The 23,586-nt window shown below is 41.0% G+C and overlaps 1 protein-coding gene across 2 annotated transcripts in view; it reads right to left on the bottom strand.

Annotated features, from left to right (window-relative positions):
• Positions 1 to 23,586, bottom strand: part of Diaph3 (diaphanous-related formin 3) — a 459,706-nt gene that overhangs the window by 418,307 nt on the left and 17,813 nt on the right. For both annotated transcript variants that reach the window (XM_087585391.1, NM_001305172.1), the window contains 1 exon segment: positions 15,975 to 16,007. In XM_087585391.1, coding sequence (XP_087441517.1) covers positions 15,975 to 16,007 — 33 coding nt within the window.

A 23,586-nucleotide genomic window follows, 5' to 3' on the forward strand; every position in this document is an offset into this window, starting at 1 on the left:
GACCCACAGACAATATCTGAGAAAGCACTGTCTGTTGTGTGCTACTAAGTTTGGGAACTATTTGTTCCATACAAAAAGACAAATATTGCAGTCTCTGGTACATGTTCAGCTTGCATAATACTATCTGACAGACAGCAGTCTACTAATGTCAACAGATGGACTTGTTGTAGTTATAAATGAGGAATTCCTAAATTATAAAAATCATCTGAAAAATAATACCATCTCTGCAATGTTTTACAACTTGGGGAATATGTTTTGACAAAAAAAAAAAAAAAAAGTCTCTGGAACAGAGAAAGTTGCCCATGCCCAAGAGAGGCATTACAAATATGGTCTATTAGGAACCATGTGAGACTGAAACAAGAATCATATGAAAGAGGATGTTAATAGCTAACCAGTATGCCCACCTGCCCAACAGCCTTTGGGTTTGATTGAAAACGGTCGCCACAGGCTCCTGTTTGAATGATTAGTCACCAGGAGTAGCACTATATGAAAACATTAAGAGAATTAGGAGGTGTGGTATTGGAGCAAGTGTGTCACTGGGGGTGGGCTTTGAGGTTTCAAAAGCCCATCCAGCCCAAAGTCAACGTCTGTCTGTCTGTCTTTCTATCAGTCTGACTGTCTCTATCATTGTCGTCGTCGTCATCATCATCATCATCATCATCATGTAGCTCTCAGCTACTTCTTCAGCATCATACCTACCTCCCTCCATGCTGCCATGCTCCCTGCCCCAATGATAATGGACTAAGCCTCTGAAACTGTCAACACGACCTGAATTAAATGTTTTCTTTTATAAGAGTTACCTTGTCTTTTCATAGCAATAGAACAGTGATTAAGACACCCTTGCTAAATGCTAGTGACGAGAGAGAGAGAGAGAGAGAGAGAGAGAGAGAGAGAGAAATATATCACATTGGGACTGGTTCAGAGGGGCAGTTAGAAGCATTGACTGCTTTTCCAAAGAACCCGGGTTCAACTCTGAGCACCCACACAGCACTTCACAAGTATCTGTAACTCAACTTCCAGTGGCTCTGACTCCCTCACACAGCTTACATGCGGGCCAAACACAAATGCACATGAAATAAAAATTGTTACAAATACATACCATATTAAGAGCAAAAGATGTTCACTGACCATTTCAGGTGGGTGGGCTAACTATCTCTATCTGAGACACAATCTTAACAACTACTATAATTATAACTTCACTATCCTCAAAATCACAAAAGGGCTTTCCAGCTGTTAATCTACATTTCATGAATTCTGTACGTTCATCAAAGGCTCCTTTGAAAATTTACCGCCACTCCTCTAAAAAAGTTAATCAACTTAAATATTTTATTCATATTTAATTTTCACATTTTTTTAAACTTGCTAAATGAGGAACATCCTTAATGATGCTCATAAAACTTCTTTAATGGCTTGAAAAAAGACTCATATAAGCATGCATTCTACACCCAATAGCGCTGTCTGGGAGCTGTCGGTGCAGACCCTACAGAGGGAAGAACTGAGACTAGCAAACGATCGACAACAGCCTTCCTGTCCAGAAATGGACATGATGAGGAAAGACAGACACTGTAGGATTCCAGAGAACAGTGGTCTAAACCAACATCTTAGCTCAAAAGGTAGCAAAACCTGAACCATTATGCTACACTGTCTCCTATCTGACCCTACAGATGACTTTATGTCACGACACTTGGAGGGTATGTACTATATAGCAATAAATGCTTAGCATGAAGACCTTTCCAAAATACTTTTGAATGACATACATAAATATATGCTATATGTATATATGTATGTATACAAATATATATGTATATATATATTAGCTATACAAACACACACACAAGGAAAACTAAAGTAAAATGTAAATATTAAAAAGCTTTAATATATATGCCCTACTCAACTAACAGAGATGAAGGCAAGTCCAGTTTTAAAAAATACTGACTATGAGTCATATTTAGAACTATTTTAATAACTATAATGTGGTTTGAAAACATCTGGGGTTTTTTTGGTCATGGTTAAAATACTCTGTGATACTGGCCTCTGTGTTTTGGTTTGTTTGCTGCACTAATGTTATTTTTTTTCCATATTCACAGTACAGAAAAACACCAAATTTGTCTTAAAGTTTAACAAATATAAAGATTTAACATCTCTAAATATATCATAAAATCTTCCCTAAGTTACCCGGTGATGCACAGGCTCTGGGTTAAGATCCCTGCCTGGTAGGTGGATGCAGCATGCTAACAAAACCGATGGTCAAAGGGGAGAAAGTCACTGGGGTTCTGAGGCCGCCAGTGAAGCAGAGGGAGGGATAGAAGACCTACACCTGAAACCAACAAGGAATGCAACAGGCTGCGTGCTCTGATGGCTTGTACTCAAAAGGAACTGGCAGCTTTTGAAGGAAGAAACCACCAGGAAAATAAAGCCATCAAAGACCTTCTAGGTTCCAATTAGAGAAAGAAGGAAAGAAAGCATTAGACGACTTTTGAGTCCCAGAGGGCAAAGTGGGAGGGTCTGGGAAGTCTGGAGGAGTTGAGAAGAATAAATAGACCTGAGGAGATACAGAAGCAAAGAGGTTCTTACTGGGTATAGGAATTGATTGTGACTTCTGTTTGATGTTGATTTGTGTAAGCTGAAAGCTGACTTGTTACTTATCTTGACTAATGGTATGTCCTGAATTGTGATAATAAAAGTCGAAATGAATCACAAGGCAACCCATGTGAATTAGACTTTATCAAGGTATCTCTACCTCAACTGCCATCACCCTAGTGCAGGCCCTGTGTAACACTAATGCAGGCTCCTGAGTACTGTCCAAATGTTCCCTGCTTCTCTATGCCTGCTAATTCCCACACCTGATTTTTATCTTACTAAACACAGAGCAAGTCTTTACCCTCGCCCTCCCAATGTTGCCCAGCAGTCAAAAGATTACGTTCAAATGTCTTCTTAGCATGGTTCTTATATCAAGTTTGACCCCAACCTTCCTTCCTTATCAAACATGGTTTTAAGCACACAGGGAGTGTGCTAGGGAGTGTCACATTTTGAGTAAGAATACCATAGAATGCCCAACACTAGTAATTCACAGCATAGTCCTCCTACACACACACACACACACACACACACACACACACACACACACACACAAACAAATATATAATATAAAATATAAAATATAAAAAATATATTTTCAAAAAAATATAAGGAAGGATGACGCAAGGGAATGTTGTAATTTGTATTTTGAATGTCTCCCAAACCCACATATTTTAAGGATGAGTTTTGCTCATGGCAAAGATGGGACCATAAGGAAATAGGACCCAAGTAGACATTAAGTCACTGGAAGTACATTTGAGCCCCTTCTTTTCTCTTTGCCTCCTGGCTACCCTGGAGCAAAAAGGGCCTCTCTTATATGCACTGCTGCCATAGGCTTTGTGCTGTTACAGGCTCAAAGCAATAGGTCAAGTCATCGTGAAAAATCTCTCAAACTGTGAGACAAAAATGAACGCCCTCCTAAGTGGATAATCTCAAGTGCCCTGGCATAGTAATGCAAAAGTAACACACCTGCAGTCGAAAAATGTGCACAAGAGACATGCTAGAGTACTAGAAACCAATTTAATAACCCAAATTCTAACTCAAATATTAATAGTTATACATGAAATGTAAATTAGCTCTGTAAATAAATATTGCACTTTGATTGGCATAGTTCAGTATTACACACAAATATCATCTAAAGATATCAACAACTGCTTCCTACTGAGTTCATACTTCAACTAGCAATCCATTTTGTTCAAACCTAGGAAACAAATTTATTACTGGGTAAAAGTTCACAATTCCCAGCCTAAATTGCAACGGATCCTACAAACCTCAGCTGAAAAGTCATCTTCTCTGCTCTCTTCCCAAGATCAAGTTGGCCCTGCTCCTTCCACTGAACCCTATCTACAGTAGCACCCACTGTCACGCCGCACTGCAAAACTGTGTGGCCACCTATCTCCCCAGCGTTCTCGGGCAGAGACAGTCTTATAAACCTTTATATTCTATAAGAGTATTAGACACTCAATAATTCTGTAATGAAGAGGTAGACAAAAAATGAATAAACAAGTGGGCACACTCACTACATCTTTGTTACATCTGAAAGCTCTTGATCTTATCCCCACATTTCTTCTGATTTGAGAAGATGCTCTCCAAATCATTCCATAAATATTTAAAAATCCTAAGATAGCACTTAAGAGCTACTGCTGAAAACCTAAGTACAGGAAGTCATAATTAACTCATATTAATGGGCTCTGAAAGGCCCACCTGACTAAGTAAACACTTGAAATCATATAGAACCTGTTTCAATATCTGGTCCCCCAGAGCTGCCCTGGCTCTTACTGGTATTCTACTTTACCTAAGAAAACATTCTACATACAAGGTGCAGAGTAACTACGAAAATAAAATCACACTTTTACCACTTGTTTTTAACTTACACAGGAAAACATAAAAATTTAGTAAAACTGTAAAATGAAGTTTTAGTACAGAAAGACTTCTACTAGCCCAGTAAAATAATTATTAAGATTGAGCTCTTATATATTAAACTGAAAAGAAGCTAGGCAAAAATCAAATAAAGTAAGTTTTCTTCCTTCACACAAATGATGCCTACTTCCACATATATCTCACTATACCTAGAACATCTCATGGTAGACTGAGTCACTCTATGAAGCTACACTTTTCTAGGAATGTTCTTGGGGGTGGGGAGAGTCATACAGGAAATACCCAGAATCTACAGAAGAGGTATGGCAATAGAACTGTCAGAAGCAAGGGACCAGAAGAGACGAGCTTCTCAAAGAACTCATGAGAATCCACAGCAAACCAAGCTAAACCACGCTGGCTCTAGACTCTTGTCTCTGTGGGAGCTTTACAGGGAATCGGGAACCTGGTGTCTGTACTGGGGAGCAATCACAGCTGATGCCAGAATTATGCAAAGACATCCTTAGAGAAGTTGTTTCTTCTTACATCCAAAAGAAATCACACATCCTTTACCTGTTGGCGTCTCTCAATTATTATTATTCCTTTAGGATACAGAGTCTCAGTTTTATCTAAAATGTTGGAAATAATTGATTTCTCATCATTGCTCCTTAGATATGGTAGGCCATCATGATTACAAAAAGGTTCTCTGGATTAAAGTTAACGGCTGTGATACCATTTTAAAAATGAGACAGATATCCTACACAGAGATGGCTTGAAAGTCAAAATAAGATCCCTTCCTTTCGGCAGGGAAAGGAAGACTACTCCAGCAGCAGCGTAAGGTTCCTCATAAACATATTCTCTGGGACAGGCATGCCAGAATTTTCCTGGCTACCACTGCGGTTGTGAACAGGTCACTTGAACTCTCTTGCCTCTGTCCCCATCATTTAAAATGTTAATAACAGCACTAACACACTTAAGTGAACAGCATTCACATAGCTAGTGCATCCTAAGTAGAAGCTAACAATTATACAGTGCTAAATGTATATTTCATATAGGGGGAATAATCATAATTCCCTAGTTATGAATTTTCTTTAGTTCTTTAAAATTGTATATTAAATGTATTTGGAGCATGAAAAGCCAGTAGGCCTTAACAGCAGAATGGGGACACGTACTCACTCCACTGAAGAGCTCTGAGGCGCTAGCATAAGCTTACAGCTAGTTACTGTACTCCCTAAGTAACCATTCTGAATTTGAAGAGCCACATGTCTGACGGGTTTATATCAAGTTACAAAACAGGATCCTACTACAGAAGGCTTACAAGCCTTGTTCAAAAGCTAGAGGAGGAGTCTGGTTCCCAGCCCTGGAGCAGACCTCATTCAGGGTCCTGCCCTCCCACCTTACCCCATTCCCCCGGGACTCTAACAAATGCTTCTGTGGACTGAGCTTTCCTCTATCCCATCTCCCACTCCAGCCCCACCCCCCTCTCCTCGTGTCAGTCATCTGTACCTAGCAACATTCTCTATCCACTGTCTGAGAATCGGGTAGTGAATTTTCATTCTCCCTCCTGTCTACCATTACAATTGCTCCAGTCACATAACGGACCATGACTTAGTCAGGGTTTCTATTCCTGCACAAACATCAGAACCAAGAAGCAAGTTGTGGAGGAAAAAGTTTATTCAGCTTATACTTCCACATTGCTGTTCATCAACAAAGGAAGTCAAGACAGGATCTCAAGTAGGTCAGGAAGCAGGAGCTAATGCAGAGGCCATGGGATGTTACTTACTGGCTTGCTTCCCCTGCCTTGCTTTCATATAGAACCCAGGACCACCAGCCCAGGGATGGCACCACCCATAATGGGCTGGGTCCTCCCCTCTTGATCACTAGTTGAGAAAATGCCTTACAGCTGAGTCTCATGGAGACATTTCCACAACTAAGGCTCCTTTCTCTATAAAACTCCAGCTTGTGTCAAGTTGACACACTAAACCTGCCAGTATAGACCACCTTAGGAACCTGTCCTCTCACCCTATCCCCATTCACTGGGGACTCCCCAGAACCCACAACATGACAAAGTGTAGAGAGTGATAGACTTTGGAACACTCTGTCCTACATGGAAGGTTTTCAACAAACCACTCTCCACAGGGCTCAAGGGCCTCTGCAGAAGGGGAAGCAGAGAGACTAGCAGCCAGCGGGCATGAAGACACAGAACAGGACACAAATGCGTACTCACAGCCTGAGGCAGTAGGCATGGGTCTAAACCACTTAAACTGCCTCCAACGGAACTGCTAGAAAAGGAAAGAGCAGCCTTTTCTAAGAGAACCTCACTAGGGATACAAACCCCAGGTAAGGACGGGCCCCATGCCAAACAGTAGATGCGAACATCACAGAACACAAAGGTATTTATGGAGCATAATGCTGTCTTTGGGCATTTTTACCCAAAAGACATGATTTGTCTTTTGCTTATCTATTATGGTTTTTTATTTTGTGTTTGTGTGTCTGTGTGTGTGTGTGTGTGTGTGTGTTGTGCTTTTTCACGTTTAGTTTTTCTGTTTCCTTTGTTTTATTCTGGTTGGTTTTCTTAGTCATCTCTTTTCTGAGAGAAAGGCAGCATGGAGTTGGACGGATGGGGAGGTAGGAAGGATCTGGGAAGAGTCAAGGAAGGGAAACAGTGATTGGAGTATACTACAGGGGAAATATCTTCAATAAAATAAGCTAAGAACAATCACAGACAACAGGCACAAATAAGAAATCTCAAATGGAGTCTAATATGCACAATTCAATATAGCTAGATAACTCTGATTGCTGTGCAAGCCACAGCTTCCTGGGGAGAAAGAAGTGGTTAAAGAGTCCAAACAAGTGAAAATGAGGACACTGGAAAAAAGAATGTAGAGAGACAAGAAATAATCAAAGGAAACACTGGGAGGATAACGCTCCCTCAGAAGACACTGTGAGAATAAAAACAAGCCAGGGCTTAAGGGAGGGGTCTCCGGAAGGGCATTAGTCCCTAGAGTAAATGGGACAGCCATATGAAGGTAGCCAGTAGGCTGGCGCATAAATCTGTCTCTACTGAAGGAAAGGTCAGGGGTATCAGTGGCACTTGCAATCTTCAGAGATGATCATCCAAGTAAGTAAGGCACCACATAGAGAGGAGAGCAGGGGCTGTAGGAAAGAAACTGCAGAAATAACAGTTGAAGACGGGAAGACAAAACACACACACACAATAGAAATGAAAAAGGAAAGGTCAGGCAAGTATGAAACTGAGAAATTCATTCTTCCCGAAGACAAGAAGAAATCTCTGCTCTTCAAAGAGAAAACCAATAATTGCATCAAGTAACGTAGATAACCTAGTAAATTTGCAAGAAATAAAAATTAATAACTAATACTATGAATTTGAAAAAGTCATTTCATAATGCTTACCAAGGCATAACTATGTTGCATGGTCAGCCCTCCACAGACAAATAGCTGTAGAAGAAAATGGCTAAAACTATGAGTTCACTTTGTTTGGGGTTTTATTTGGGGTTTTGTTTGGGGTTTGGTTTTGTTTGGTTTTGTTTTTCCTTTAAAAGTGTCTCTGGTCAGCAATATGGATGAGCAGGTAAAGGCATATCCCACCATACTGACAACCTGAGTTCAATGCCTGAAACCCACACAGCGGAGAAGGGGATCGCCTCCCACAAGCTATCCTAATCTCCGATCCCTGCTATGGCACACTTGCATGTGTGCTCACTCACATGAAAAGACAATAAATAAACAGCCTCTGTATGAACTATGGTCAGATTGTTCTTGCTATTGTCCTCTAGCCAAGGCCACAGCCAGGAGGGAAGACTCAGAACCTAAGCTTCTTTCTCACTGAGCTTGGCCTTTGAACTTTGGAATTCCAAAAGAAGGATGTCCTTGTTTCAACCTGAGTTGTACTTGCACAGATGTCTGCAATCTGTAATCTGGAAACACGAAGTGCCCTCCTTAGTCCTATGGACATACCCTTCCCATCCCTCTGCCCCAGGTCCTTCGCCTCAGCTCTTGCCAGGAAAGGGGGAAGGCTGGGAAGGAGGAAAACCATGGCTTTCATTTTCTCCTGAAGTCCTGATCATTAAAGACTATGGGACTATGCATAGGTTCTACACAAATAACTGAGCATCTGTAGATTTGGGAATCTGCAGGGTGACTTGGAACCAATCCTAATGGAGAAGAAGAGACAACAACATGCTCTTACCTGCAAAGCTCAGTCACAGAAAGTAAAAGTAACAGAAATGAAAGGAGAAAATAAAACCCAAAGCTGTTAGAAAAGGGAGGCAGAAGAACCAAGGATGATGAAAGATGAGAATCATCGACTCTCAGGGTGTATGTTCTATCTAGACGCAGGCCAGCAGCGGCAAATACACTCGGAATATCCAGCAAACCAGTCCACATGTGAGACATAAAGCAGAACCCACGGGGAGGGCCAGAAATCACACACACTACAGCCGGCCAATAAGAAAATTACTGATTGGATGGAGATGTTAGGGGAATTCTAACCATTTGAAATTTAAACCATAAGTGACTAAAAATACACTCACAGTTCAAAGGAAATGTTTACTGGGCATTGCAAAATATTTCCAACTGAGTAGTGTGGCACCTGAGCCTAATCCCAGCACTCAGGAGACAAACGCAGATCTTTGTGAGTTCAAGGCCAGCCCCATGTACAGAGCAAGTTCCAGGACAGCCAAATCTACCCAGTGAAACTGTGTCTCAAAAAAAAAAAAAAAAATGAAAACAAATTCCCAACTAAATGAAAATGAAGTATCTAGTTATCTTTTCTGCTACTGTGATAAAAACCAACCAAAGAGGAAAGCCTCTTACTGTTGGCTCTCCATGGCTTGCTCAGCTTGCTTCCTTCTACAACCCAGGACCACCTACCCAGGAATAGCACCACTCCCATGGTCTGGGCCCTTCCCACATGAACCACTAATCAAGAAAAATGCCCCACAGACTTCACCACAGGAAAGTCTGATTGAGGCAATTCCTCAAGTGCAGTTCCTTCTCCACACTCTAGTATGTATCACCCTGACCAAAACCAGCCAGCACATGAAGACGTCAGTCAGCTGACAGACACTACCACATTCCTCAAATAGAAGCTTAAAGCAGGAAGTCTCTATATAGCAACTAGTCTTTTAAGTTTCTTCCTCAAAAAAAAAAAAAGACAATGAATCTTAAAAGCCTATTTACTATATGTACTATATGTACAGACGTGAACAGCAAATACAGTCGCTAGTAAAAATACTGGTTCTTTGAATAACCAGTAACACTGACACACTTCAACCACACTAAACAAGAAAAAAAATTAGAGGACACAAACTGTCATTACCAGCTTTGGAAAAGAGAACTAATACATCCTACATTAAAAAGGTAAGAAGGCACCATAAGCAGCATTAAGTCTTTAAATTAGAAAACAAAGTTTTAAAAAGAAATTCTTTGAAAGCTAAACTAGCAGGACTCACTGAAACAAAGAGAAGTGGATCTCCTGAATGGTTGTTTATGTAGTGATAGATGTTGCAAACAACAGTGAGAAAGCAGCACAGACAGACTGTCGCCATCATCAGCACACAGTCAGACTGTCACCATCATCAGCCATCAGGGGAAAATGCCCATTTCTTTTAAGGTGAAACATATACTTAGCACGTGATCCCCTTCTAAGCATTATGTCTACAAAAAAAGAGCAAGAAGCAAAAGCTCACTGCGACTTTATTCACAAAATAGCCGCAAAGAAGGAAGAACCAAACCTTCTGCAGAACTGATAACATAATGAGGCAGACACAGCCAACACCAGGAGATCCTACTTAAGTGAACTCTCACCCTGAACTGTAGGCTCGGATATCTGGTGTTTGTCAAGACCTATCATAGAGGAAGAAACACAAACGAGCAGAGGGAACCTTTTGGGTACAAAGGTGTTTCAAATTATGACTGTAGTATATACATAATCATAAATACTTTCAAACATCAGACTTTCATCTTAAAACTGAAATGTCATATTATGTATATATTATGCATCCTGCCGAAACATGCAACTTTTAGACCCTCTTTTATATCTGCATGATTTGCCAAGCACTTTTACTTAATTGTCCCTTGAATAATACCTGTGAACAGATATGAAATCGTAAAAGCTAATGCTTACACAAACTGCCATGCTAACTGGTGACAGAGCTGTCATTCTAACCTATCTCTCCACAGGAAAACTCCAGGCAACAAAGCACAGACCTAATGGGAAGGCCCCATGACTTCCTCCAGCATCACTGCAGGCCAGTGTTTGTTTTCCAGCTCCAGCTGTTATTTGTGGGTCATCAAATCCACTTAGTGGATTAGATCACCATTCTGCTTTTTAACTATTAGAGAAGAGTGAAGAAAAGTGGAAAGAAATGGAAGGGATAAGATCAGAGTTCATTACGTTTAGAAACATCACATACTGGTTATAAAAACTTTGGTTACAATTGAGAATCAGCCTGTAGGTTTATGAGGGCTGAAACACAAAAGCAAACCTACCATGGGTCCTAGTCAAAAAGACATTTGAATACCACTGCCACAACTAAAAATGGGTAACAGGAAAAAAATTGTTAAATGTATATCTTTATACAGTGGTAGAAAGAAATAAGGAGTCCAGTAGAAATACTGAAAATGGCTGTGACCAAAAAAAGGGGAAACTTCCTAAATGACAGAACTCAGTGAAAGGACATCTGGGCAATTGGCATGAGGCCCATGTTCAGCTCTTCCTCCTTACCCTCCTAAGCTGTCACCTCCTCCCCTCTCACCCTCCCTCCTCCCCACCTCTTTACTTCTGAGGAAAACCTTAAAAGCCCAAGTCTTCAATGGATACAGTGCTGCACTGGTTCAATACTTTAGCACCGTACCTGCTCTTTTAAATGTGGAAGGTGTTCACATCTGTTTATAAAAGGCACTGCTTAAAGTTTACTTAAGGAGAAAGCAACACTACAATAATCCTTTGTTCCTATAACAAGACTGCTGCCTGCCAAATTCAATTGTGATAACTCACAAAATAACCTTGAAGTGAGAAAGACCCTTGCTGACCTGGAACAAAGCAACCTGAAGGGATGAGTTTGTTTCCTTTGTATGTAGGAGAGGGCTGTGACATGCACATTTATACGCGTTCACTCGCCCATGCAGAGGTATGTGGAGGCCAGAGTTGAGGTGGAGTGTTTTCCTCTATTTCTCCACCTTATTCTTTTTTTTTTAAGTCCCAAGGATTTACCTGTCTCTACCCATTTCTGCTGATTTTGCATCCCTGAGAGCAGGGTTACTGACTTGAGCTCCCTCACCCAGCTTTTAGGGTGCTGGTGACCTAAACACACATCTTCGCACAGGAAGGCCTTTATCCCCTGAGCCATTTCCCCAGCCAAAGGGCAGGGTTTCTAACATTAGTGCTGCTACAGTGTCGATGTTTCTAAGATACTGTTGCTTTAATGTAGGACCACTGAAAAATGATATTCTGACTTTTCTCCTGTTCTGCCCCCAAAAAAGCTATTCACATTAAGAAATTCTGCATTAAAGCACACTTGGAGCATACATGCTTTGGAGAAGCCCAAATCTAATTACAACCATCCCGCCAGCATGGCATCAAAGTATCAGCAGCAATGCTTCCCGAAACTCTAACATGCCAGGCACCCTTTAAAGAGCCCTCAAAATACCCTGGCACCCACTCCCTCATCACAGTTCAACCATCACGTACGCACCGCCCTGTACAGCCCGCAGCAAATGTAGCACACTGTGTTTCTGTCTGCACACCGGGAGGCAATTATAAAGAGACAAGAAGGACAGAAAAGCACAAAACTGGGAGCAGCGCTTCAATACGCTTCAGACTATACGGAACCCACCAGAACCCCAAGAGAAAGAAGAGAAGATATAACACACTGCGCTTTACAAATCAATGATCAAGCAAGTGCTTAGCTTATCGAGGCCACAGAGCAAGGCAGTGGGGAAGCTCTGACTGTCAACAAGGCCCTTGTGCCTCCAAGTGCACTCACTGCTCTTTTCCCTGTATCCATCACCAACACGGAAAAAAGGAATCTTTTCTTCCTGTTCAAGACAGTCATGCTGATTCTCTTCCTCAAAGACGAGTGGCCAGTTCATCCTTCTCCAGACTACTGCCCCAGCCTTGTCAGAGGACCAGACAAAGCACGAGGTCAGAAACATGCCAAGGAGAAGGTGCATTCGGGTGAAGAGACCCATCCAGGAGATAGCTATGTGCACAGCCAGGATGAAAGTAGGATCAAGGCAATGGGGCCAAGCAGGTAAATGGTCAGAACAACTGGGGCAGGCCCAACATCAGAGGAAATTGTAAGGCTTGCTACACAGCCAGGACATGAAGCTTATGCCTGTAATATCATCAGCCCTCAGGAGGCTGAGGCGGTAAACTGCTTAAGGTTTAGGATCAATGAGGTCCAGACTACCAAGTGAGACCCTGTCCAAAGAATAAAATAAAATAAATAAATGCCTTGTAAAAGACATGTCAGGTGCTTTAGAAAAGTATGACACATATATTGTCTCACTGTCTCTAACTTCCAAAAGTTTAAACTGGTGAGAACAGGAAATAGTGCCATGTTATAGATGCACTTGGCTACCAAATATTTTGACCTTGCCAAAGTCAAGCATATGACAAGTAGAATCAAGGAATGGGAGCAGAAAGGAGAAAAAATGTTTTCACTGGGCAGGAATTCACCATTAACATAGCAGACACGGAGGATGTTTTCTAGAATGCCCTATCAATGCTACCCCATGACTGTTCCTAAACTAAGTAAAGGCTCTGGAGTGTGCAAGGAAGACCATGTAATGAAAGCACAGCATCCGAAAGAAAAGGACACTGTGCCTAACGTCTGGCTAAACCTCAAAAATACACAGATTATTATCTAAACAAAAGGAAGGATGCATTGTGTCCAAACTGCAGCCTACCTTTGGCCACATCCAAGGAGAGGACAGACTCAGCACAACACGAATGTCATAAACCCACATATAATATTAGGGTGAGTGTGCGTGCGTGTGCATGTGTGTAAGCGTGCTCGCATGTGCATGAAAGCCAGAGCAACCTCAGGTGTGCTCCTCTACCGGCTTCACCTTAATTTCTGAGACAGTCTATCACTGAACCTGGAGGCCACCAATTAGACTTTCATAGGTTTTCAAGGTATCTTCCTGTCTCTGCTGAGGTGACAAACACACGCCATCACTTGAAGCTTTTTACACACATGCTAGGATCCAACTCAGTCCTCATTCTTACACAGCAGGCAACTTACCAATGAGCCATCTCTTTATTTTTAATCCAGGTTATAAGATTTTTGCTCTAATATGTTTTGTAACTGAAACATGTTTGATTCATAAAACATTATAAATGAACCTTGTACACATTACTCTAAAAGAATTCTTTAGTGAAATGTTCATTCGTACTTTTAACTGTAAACTTACAATTTAAGCCTGTTGCCCGTTTAAGTTTGTCTACATATATTTGTGCCATTGTTTGAAAACATTCAATGTTCTGCTTCATTTTTTCCACAATGTGGAACAGTACATATAAGAAATATTTAAGGAATTAAAAACTTTTCAATTGAAAAAAATTACCACAGGCTATTCCAATTATTTGAAATATCAAAAGTAGGCAAATCACAGAGTAGGCTGGTACTACCCAGAGCTGGTGAGCTGAAGGGAAATACGTAGTAAGTATTTACAGAGCTTTCTTCTGAAGATTTTGGAAATGTTCTAAACTAGATTATAGTGGTGGGCCATTTTAGTGACTACGCTAGAAACCACTTAATTATGAACTTTAGAGAAATGAATGATATATAGATTGTATCTCAATAAAGCTATTACAGCACAGGAGATTCTCATAAAATCCAAATATAAAACATAAACACTACAGTTGGTTTTATTGCTGACTAAGAAGTCATTTGTTTATGGAGGCTGAGTATGCGTCTTAGTGGTTAGCATGATTATCCTGGGTTCAACTCTCACCACCAAAAAAAAGAGAGGTGGAGAGAGGAAGAATATGCTCATGTAAAACCTAGTGAGCGTCAGTGCAGTAAGTGTGTGGGAACTGAAAGAGAGAAACATAAACAACATCGAGCTACAGCGGGAGCAGCCCCCGTGGACAAGGGACTAAACCCTTCTCATCTCCCAAGCCTCAACTGTGAAATAAAAATAGCATGTACCCAGGGAGAGAAGCTACAGTATAACTATGTCCATGTTCCATATCATTGTCATTTTCTAAACATTAGACTGGTCACACACCATCTGATGTTACAGTCAATGAAGGAATGCACATAGAATGGCACATACTGCACAGCCTACACGTGTGGCAGATCATACCACTGTGGTTCATACCTAAGGAGGAAATCACCTAGTGTTCATCCGTTCTCTCTCTCTCCCTCCCCCTCTCTCTCCCTCCCTCCCTCCCTCTTTCCCTCCTTTCCTCCCTCCCTCTCTCCCTCCCTCCCTCTCTCTCCTCTGTGTGTGTGTGTGTGTGTGTGTGTGTGTGTGTGTGTGTGTGTGTGTACTCACTCATGCAAAGGTCAAAGTTCAACTTCAGGTGTCTTCCTCTATTGTTCCCCACCTATGACAGAGTAGGCTCTGAGCCTGAAGCTCATAATTGGACTAGATTAGGCTGGGTTTTAGGGATACCTGCCTGGTGTTAGGTGTCATGACTATGTACAAGATTGCTGAGAAAAATTCACATACATACTTTTCTTTTTAGATACTTATGCTAAAAAATGTATTTCTTAAGATAGTATTCAGGAAACTATACCAACACTAGACTTCAATTTTTACCTTGTTTATGTCAAGATCTATGTCTCTTTCGTTTTCACACAGCTACCTTATCAGGGTGCTAAAGCCAGCACTCTGGATACTTCAGGAGACAAACATCCTGACTGCACTCCATTTTGCATTTGCTGTCAGGGATGCTGAATACCAAACCTGGCTGGTGAGATACCAGGTTTTTCATCATTTGGGGCTGGTATGTTATCATTCCTTTACCATTAACTTGTGTGTCTGTCTATCAAAAGTGTAATTCTCAAGAGGAATCATTTGACCTCATAGCTAAGGCAATAGTTACTTAGAAGAAGCCCTACTAGTAACCTGAAAGTAAAGCAGATATGCCTGCCGCTTCTCAGTGTACAACAGAATTTCTCAAATACACACATGGCATTTCAACCTGGCTTACTTTAATTAGCAACTACATTTTTCTAGCAAGCCACCATGTCGTTAGCTGCTTTTCCTACCTCTTTTTGAAATATGCAACTCATCCTCAAAGAATGAGAGCTGATTTGAATGATTCAAAGTTGACTAACAATTTGTAATTAAACAAAATTTTTATATTAACATATTGACTATTCCTTTTCAAAACATACAAGCAACAATTTAATGTATTTTACCAGTTCTAGCTCTTATGTGAGCACTATAAACACACTCTTAGCACATGCTGGTTTGGACATTTTCAAAGATGTTAATATAGCATGCCAAGAACAGTACACAGTTAAAATACATAACAAAGGGAAAGTTGAAGACAGCCTTACCATATCATCTGTCAGCGTCCTAATATTTAAATGCTGCAAATGAAAAAAAAAAAAGAATCAGTCAGTAATTTATAACAGCTTTTTTATTTTAGGTAATGAGTACATTCTACAATGCTCACTTGAGGTAATTAAATTTCTGACAGTGCAATAAAAGTATATTATATATTGTTTTAATCTATTTGTCAAGAAGACAGACAAATGTTACCCTGTACGCAATAGCTTTAAATATTTATTAAAATCTCTTGGTTTTATGAACTTCACAAACTAGAAACCTAATAGGGGTTACAATAAATATATTCACCCAATTAATAATTAGTACTATTCAATAATCAGACTCACACCATAATGACATAAAGATTTAGATATGACTTTCAGAAATGTTTTGCATTATAAAAGACACTGTAACTTTAAATGTACCATTAGTATGCAGCATAATAGATACTGAAGTACTGTGCTGGCTTAATGAACTTAAATAATTGTAGGAGCGATGAGAGTGTACTGAATGATTATGTGCGCCCTTAACAACACTTTGATTCGTCACCAGTGGTAACAGCAGACACTTCTCAATTTCATTGTAGCTTATTGGAGACCTCTCTGGCTGATTTCCTTACTAGACAAACAAGACCACTTTAGAAAATGAATAAATTACTTTCCCACAAAGCATAGTTCAAAAGGAAAAAGTATTAAGGAAGAAAACTATCTGTTTTAGTAATCAAGGGCAGGGCAGCAATTTGCATTCAGGTAGAGGGATTCAATCTCCCATTCTCCTTCCCTATTCATTGAAGCATTAGAGCTCTCAAAGACAGAGAGGGTCAAACATTTTTAAACAGGAAGCTAGATCTATTCATTCACGGTTATAAAGGAAGGTGTGCTAACAATTGTCATCTAACACATAAGTGTTACATAGTTAAATTTGACATTTATTGAACAGAATAAAATTTGCACTCATTTTGATCTACTGAAACAGCTTTATATTCATTACTTTACCATAATGATGATCTCAACTCAAAATTTGTCAGTGTAAACAGTACTCCATATTATCTGCCTCTACCAACATGTTGCTTCCAAATGAAAGGGAGAGGAAATATGCCTAAAAGAACCATAAATAAACTGTGTACACCAAGAGAAGGTGGCCACCCCACTAAGTTCTAGACTCAACCACCTGCTAAACTAAAACAGCTTCCTGTGACTTTAGAAAAACAATAGTAACGCTGAACTATGTGCAACTCTTAAAAATCTTGGTATATAAAATATGGTTCTTAATAATACTATTGTATAATCATGAACAAGCCTGTAGAGTTTACAACCAGTGTCATCGCAGAGACAGATACTACAATTAAATACCAAAACCACACAGTTCTCAAAGGTGCAAATCCTGCCTGCTCTGTGTCTACCCTCCAAAAAAACAGTTTATGTGCACACTGACTCTGGTTAAATAAATCTATCTGCTAATATTCTACAGTGGGAGGTAGCGCCCCAATTACAACTCAGCTGGCTCCAAAAAGGGTCATTCCAAGCACCTGTGACAAAAGAGGATGCATCAGGTTCTGAGAGTAGCATGTCATATGGTCTAATTCTTAAAAGTCAAGGAAATCAAGTACAGAGCTGAAATCCTAATTAGAAGAGTATGCAACCAGCTTAGCTGACTGAAATACCACCAAACGGAGCTGTGGCATGAAAACACCAGAAAAGTGGTAGTTTTTTACTTATTTCATTATGTTCTTATGTGCCTTAGCATTCTGTCTTCATGTATGGCTATGTGAGGGTATCAGATATCCTGGCGCTGGCGTTACAGTTGTGAGCCACTAGTCCTCAGGAAGAGTAGCCAGTGCTCTTAACCACTGAGTCATCTCTCCAGCCCCAGGTGAGAAATTTTTAAGAGCAAACAATGAAACTAGACGATTTGAAGAAAAAGAAAAGGTTATAACCTGAAACCTATAGAAGAGGTGTAGAGGATCACTATGTTGATGGTTCCTATAATCCACACACTTGAGAGGTAAAGGAGAGAGAAGTAGGAATTTAATGGCCAGATTAGAATACATAACACATCTGAGGTCAACTGGGCTACAGGAGACTACATGGTTTTTGGATTTTGGTTTTTAAAAAATATCAAAGTAGAAGTCATATAAGAAATAAAAATCACACGCTATGAAATCAAAAGATGCAAACACCCAAGAAAAACACATGTATACTTCTTCACAGACCAGGAACTGGACAACCTTTTAAATTAGAATTATATGCTGAATGTGTTAGCACACAACTGTACATCCAGTACTTAGGAAACAGAGGCAAGAAGACCACAAGGTCAAGGCCAGACCGGACTACATTGTCAACAGAAGCCTAAATAACTAAATTGTACACACAACCTTCATTTAAGTGGGCAGTCACTCGCATAAAAGTCAGGTATCTTTCTCCTAGTTCTAAGTTTGTTTTCTTCAGTTACCTCATTGCAGTGGTTTCCTAAATACTTGTTCAAAGTCTGATCTTAGACTGTGCAGGTATATATAAACCCAGAAACAGCATATTATTAAATACACTATCTTAATGTGATGAATCAAAACACATCACAGGAAAAGAAACCTCAAGAGCTGAAGGCACAGAAGCAGGACAGAGGCTGAGGAAAGAAAGCAAGTGGCTTAGGTCAGGTTCATTGTTCCTACAGAAAACACCTCCCTAGGAGTCTCACCACCAGCAGGACGCGATAGGAGGTCTCTGAGTGGGCAAAGCACGGAGTGATGCCAAGCCTGGAGACACTGACAGGCAAGGGGACAGCTAGAAAACTGGCCTTAGAAACCTGTTTCTGTATCAAAACAATAAAGTAAAATAGGCTTCATCTCAAAATGGGACTTTCTCAAACATAATTATTTCCCTCCACATGTAAGCACTGAAACTCTGAGAAAACCTAGGCCCTGGCGATTTCCCCTAAAAAATTGTAATGATAAAAACACCCGGAATCACAGACTACAGTATCTGAGCTGGCTCACTTGTGTTCTCTGGACCCAAAGTCCTGCTCTCAACGTGCACAAGGACCATTTTACCCAATGAAACATCTCCCCAGTCCTCAATGTTAATATTCAACTCGAGTTTTATCATTATTAAGCTCCCACTGTCTGGAGGCCTGTGGATCTGGCTTATACACTTATAAAACAAAGACTATCTACTGCCTTAAAATTGCAGAGAGCAAAAAAGAATGACTAGCTAGCTCAAAACCCTCAGAGAACTCTGTGAGGGATCTGACCCTACTTGAGTATAGAAAAACAAAAGAGAATCTCCTGAATTGTTAAGGGGGGGAAACCATATAAGAAAGAGGTGCTGGCTAACCAAGACACATTTAAATGAACACCCGTGCTTCCTAGCCAGCAACAGTGACCTACACCATCTTCCAAGGGAAAGGAAGAACTGCATGTGTCAATCAGTTCATGAGCAGCCCTGGCAACATCTCCTTCAAGAAGAAAAGCGAGGGCTTATTAAACGGAAGCACCTAAGAACACCATTAACAAACTAACTACCCAAAAGTAAGTATTAGGGTTGTATTTACCCATGAAAAAAAGTAAATAAAAACTTAAAAACATACCGCTTTAGCAATGAATGTGATTTTGACATTCAGGTGCATGACCTGCTGTCTTCTTGATGCTTCTTATGGCAGTGGATCAGAATAACATTACTAATACTAAAATATACACACAGCTCTGTACATAGGATCACTGGTAATTAGCTAAATGGTGACTGAAGGCCATAAAGATTCTTTTCCCAAGCCAAAACCTCACCCTTTCTGCTTGGTTCTATGTTCACCTTGCTAATTCTATTTTCTCCCTTAAAAGTAAGGGGCATGACTTACAGATAGGTAACAATGCTTTCTACTAATGACAGTTCCAGGACAAATGGTCAAGAGGGTCACTGTGGAATTAAAAGAGAAAAAAGGGGCTTTTATAGGATTTTCTTCAAAAGAACATTGGATCCGAGAGAGGGGAAAAAAGTAGAAACACAGAACATAGGTCTCTATACTCCCATTTAAGCAATGCATCAAAACTTTTATTGAAGATAGTGCATGCTGTCAAAAGATTTAGAACTTTCAGAGCATACCGCTAAATGCTGTGACTATCAAGAGAGATGAAGACACAGTTCCTCCACCCTCAACTGTCACAAGAAAAATAACAAAGTCAGATAATATACAGACAAAGAAAGACAAATACGGGATACACAAGGCACCATGATGCACACCCCAGAGGAACATGCAAAGAAAAAAAAAAAAGATTCCAAGCTATAGTCTGAACCTTAGCAATCTTTATAGGTAGGACATGCAGCCAGTCACCAGACCTTGATGTCATTAAGAGCACGAGAGTCGTCAAGCATCAACCTAGAGGGACTAGATCAATTTGTTGTTTTCATAAAGCCAAATAGGACACTATTGACATTTATACAATACAATTTAATCCTGTACCTTTCCACCATTTAACTGCTGAATGGACCAGCAGCAGGACACGCTGTAAGAGCACCTTCAAATCAGCCTGATTCAGGCACACATCCTGTAAACTAGACCTTTCAGGTCACCTGCTTTTCAGCTTATTGGTGTACAGAGGAATCACACCATGCCTGGGAGAAAGTAGACTATAAAGCCCCAGGCTCCCAGAGGGTCTAGGGAAGCACTTAGAAACTCATATGCCCGGTGTGTACTCTGCTAACGCTGACACTCACCCTCACCCTCACCCACACCCACACGAGACACTCTGCTCGAGTGACCATCCAGTGTTGCTCAGCCAGCCTCTCAATCTTCCGTAAGATGTGCTTTAAAGGGCTTGTAAACAAGTCACATGAAAGGTATAGAAAGGAAAAAAAAGTATTTCAAAGAAGTGAGAAACAAAAAGCTAGAATAGGGCAGACTCTGACATGGATAAGGAACAGGAACCGGTTAATCCCTAAGAGCACTCAAGGAATGTTGAATGTCTGGTGTGTAAGATGAACTACCAACTCCCACTCTCTCAATGCTTATCCAAGTGCTAAGGTACATTTAATCTACATGCATACATTTAATAAAAGCTGGAGAGATGGTCGGGCATGGTGGCGCATGCCTTTGGTCTCAACACTCAGGAAGCAGAAGCCAGAAGATCTCTGTGAGTTTGAGGTCAACATGTTCTACAAAGTGAGTTCCAGGACAGCCAAGGCAGAAAGAAAAAAAAAGAAAGAAAAGAAAAGAAAAGAAAGAAAGAAAGAAAGGAAGAAAGAAAGAAAGGAAGGAAGGAGGGAGGGAGGGAGGAAGGGAGAAAAGAAAAGAAAGAGGGAGGGGGAGGGGAACCAACGAAAAGGAAAGGAAAAGGGAGGTGGGGGAGGGAGGAGGGGGAAGGAGGGGGAAGGAGGAGGGAGGAGGGAGAGGGAAGGGGGAGGAGGGAGAGGAAGGAGGGGAAGGAAGGAGGGGGAGGGAAAAAGAAAGGGAAGGAAGGAGAAAGGGAAGGGAGAGGGAAAGGTAGAAGGGAAGGGAAGGGAAGGGAAGAAGGGAAGAGGAACTAGGAGAGATGGCTCGACAGTTAAGAGAGCATACTGCAAATCAAAACAACCCTGAGATTTCACCTCACACCAGTGAGAATGGCTAAGATCAAAAACTCAGGTGACAGCAGATGCTGGCGAGGATGTGGAGAAAGAGGAACACTCCTCCATTGTTGGTGGGATTGCAGACTGGTAAAACCATTCTGGAAATCAGTCTGGAGGTTCCTCAGAAAATTGGACATTGAACTGCCTGAGGATCCAGCTATACCTCTCTTGGGCATATACCCAAAAGATGCCTCAACATATAAAAGAGACACGTGCTCCACTATGTTCATCGCAGCCTTATTTATAATAGCCAGAAAATGGAAAGAACCCAGATGCCCTTCAACAGAGGAATGGATACAGAAAATGTGGTACATCTACACAATGGAATATTACTCAGCTATCAAAAACAACGAGTTTATGAAATTCGTAGGCAAATGGTTGGAACTGGAAAATATCATCCTGAGTGAGCTAACCCAATCACAGAAAGACACACATGGTATGCACTCATTGATAAGTGGCTATTAGCCCAAATGCTTGAATTACCCTAGATCCCTAGAACAAACGAAACTCAAGACGGATGATCAAAAGGTGAATGCTTCACTCCTTCTTTAAATGAGGAAAAAGAATACCCTTGGCAGGGAAGGGAGAGGCAAAGATTAAAACAGAGACTTAAGGGACACCCATTCAGAGCCTGCCCCACATGTGGCCCATACATATACAGCCACCCAATTAGACAAGATGGATGAAGCAAAGAAGTGCAGACCGACAGGAGCCGGATGTAGATCGCTCCTGAGAGACACAGCCAGAATACAGCAAATACAGAGGCGAATGCCAGCAGCAAACCACTGAACTGAGAATAGGACCCCCGTTGAAGGAATCAGAGAAAGAACTGGAAGAGCTTGAAGGGGCTCGAGACCCCATATGTACAACAATGCCAAGCAACCAGAGCTTCCAGGGACTAAGCCACTACCTAAAGACTATACATGGACTGACCCTGGACTCTGACCTCATAGGTAGCAATGAATATCCTAGTAAGAGCACCAGTGGAAGGGGAAACCCTGGATCCTGCTAAGACTGAACCCCCAGTGAACTAGACTGGTGGGGGGAGGGCGGCAATGGGGGGAGGGTTGGGAGGGGAACACCCATAAGGAAGGGGAGGGGGGAGGGGGATGTTTGCCCGGATACCGGGAAAGGGAATAACACTCGAAATGTATATAAGAAATACTCAAGTTAATAATAAAAAAAAAAAAAGAGAGAGAGAGAGAGAGCATACTGGTGGCTGGAGATGGCTGGGGCTGGAGAGCTGGCTCAGAGGTTAAGAGCACCGACTTCTCTTCCAGAGGTCCTGAGTTCAATTTCCAGCCATGAGTTCAATGACTCACAACCATCTGTAAAGAGCACATACTGCCCTCTCATCATATAATCAGGCTGCTTACAAGCACCTATAAACTTCAGTTTCAGAGAGTCGGACACCCGTTTTTGAACTCTGGGTATCAGAATGCACTCACATTTTGCACGCGCACACATACACACACACACACACAAGTAAAAATCTGAGAAAAGAATACATTTAGTACCTAAATAATTTAGTATTACACCAAATCATGACATGAGACAGCATGATAGCACATGCCAGTGATCCTAGCATTCTGGAGACAGCTGGACTAAAGAGCAAAACTAAAAACAAACACAACACTATTTGGTTTACAGAATATGAAATGGCAATTTATTAACCGAGCAAAGTGACGCCTGAAGGGAAAACCCAAGGATCAGTCTTCCCCTGATTATATCTGTGGTTGGAGAGGACATGTTACAGCATTGTTCAAATTTGTTTTGAAGTTTTGACTATTCCTTTACACAGGTAACAGGAATGTGGACTTTAACCTAATAACATTTCTAATCCACATACCTGTGTTAGTCTTAATGTCAACACCAATTATAAAGAGTATGAAAATAAAACATCACTTCTAACCATGTCATTAAACACACCTACCGGGTCATCTCCCAGGCAATCCCAGAACTACAAAACAAATGTGAAAATAGCACTCTGCAAGGTCTCTGGATTTAACATCTCAAAAAGGTACAA

Source organism: Rattus norvegicus, chromosome 15 (assembly GCF_021556685.1).
Source record: "Rattus norvegicus strain SHRSP/BbbUtx chromosome 15, alternate assembly SHRSP_T2T, whole genome shotgun sequence".
Lineage (NCBI taxonomy): Eukaryota > Metazoa > Chordata > Mammalia > Rodentia > Muridae > Rattus > Rattus norvegicus.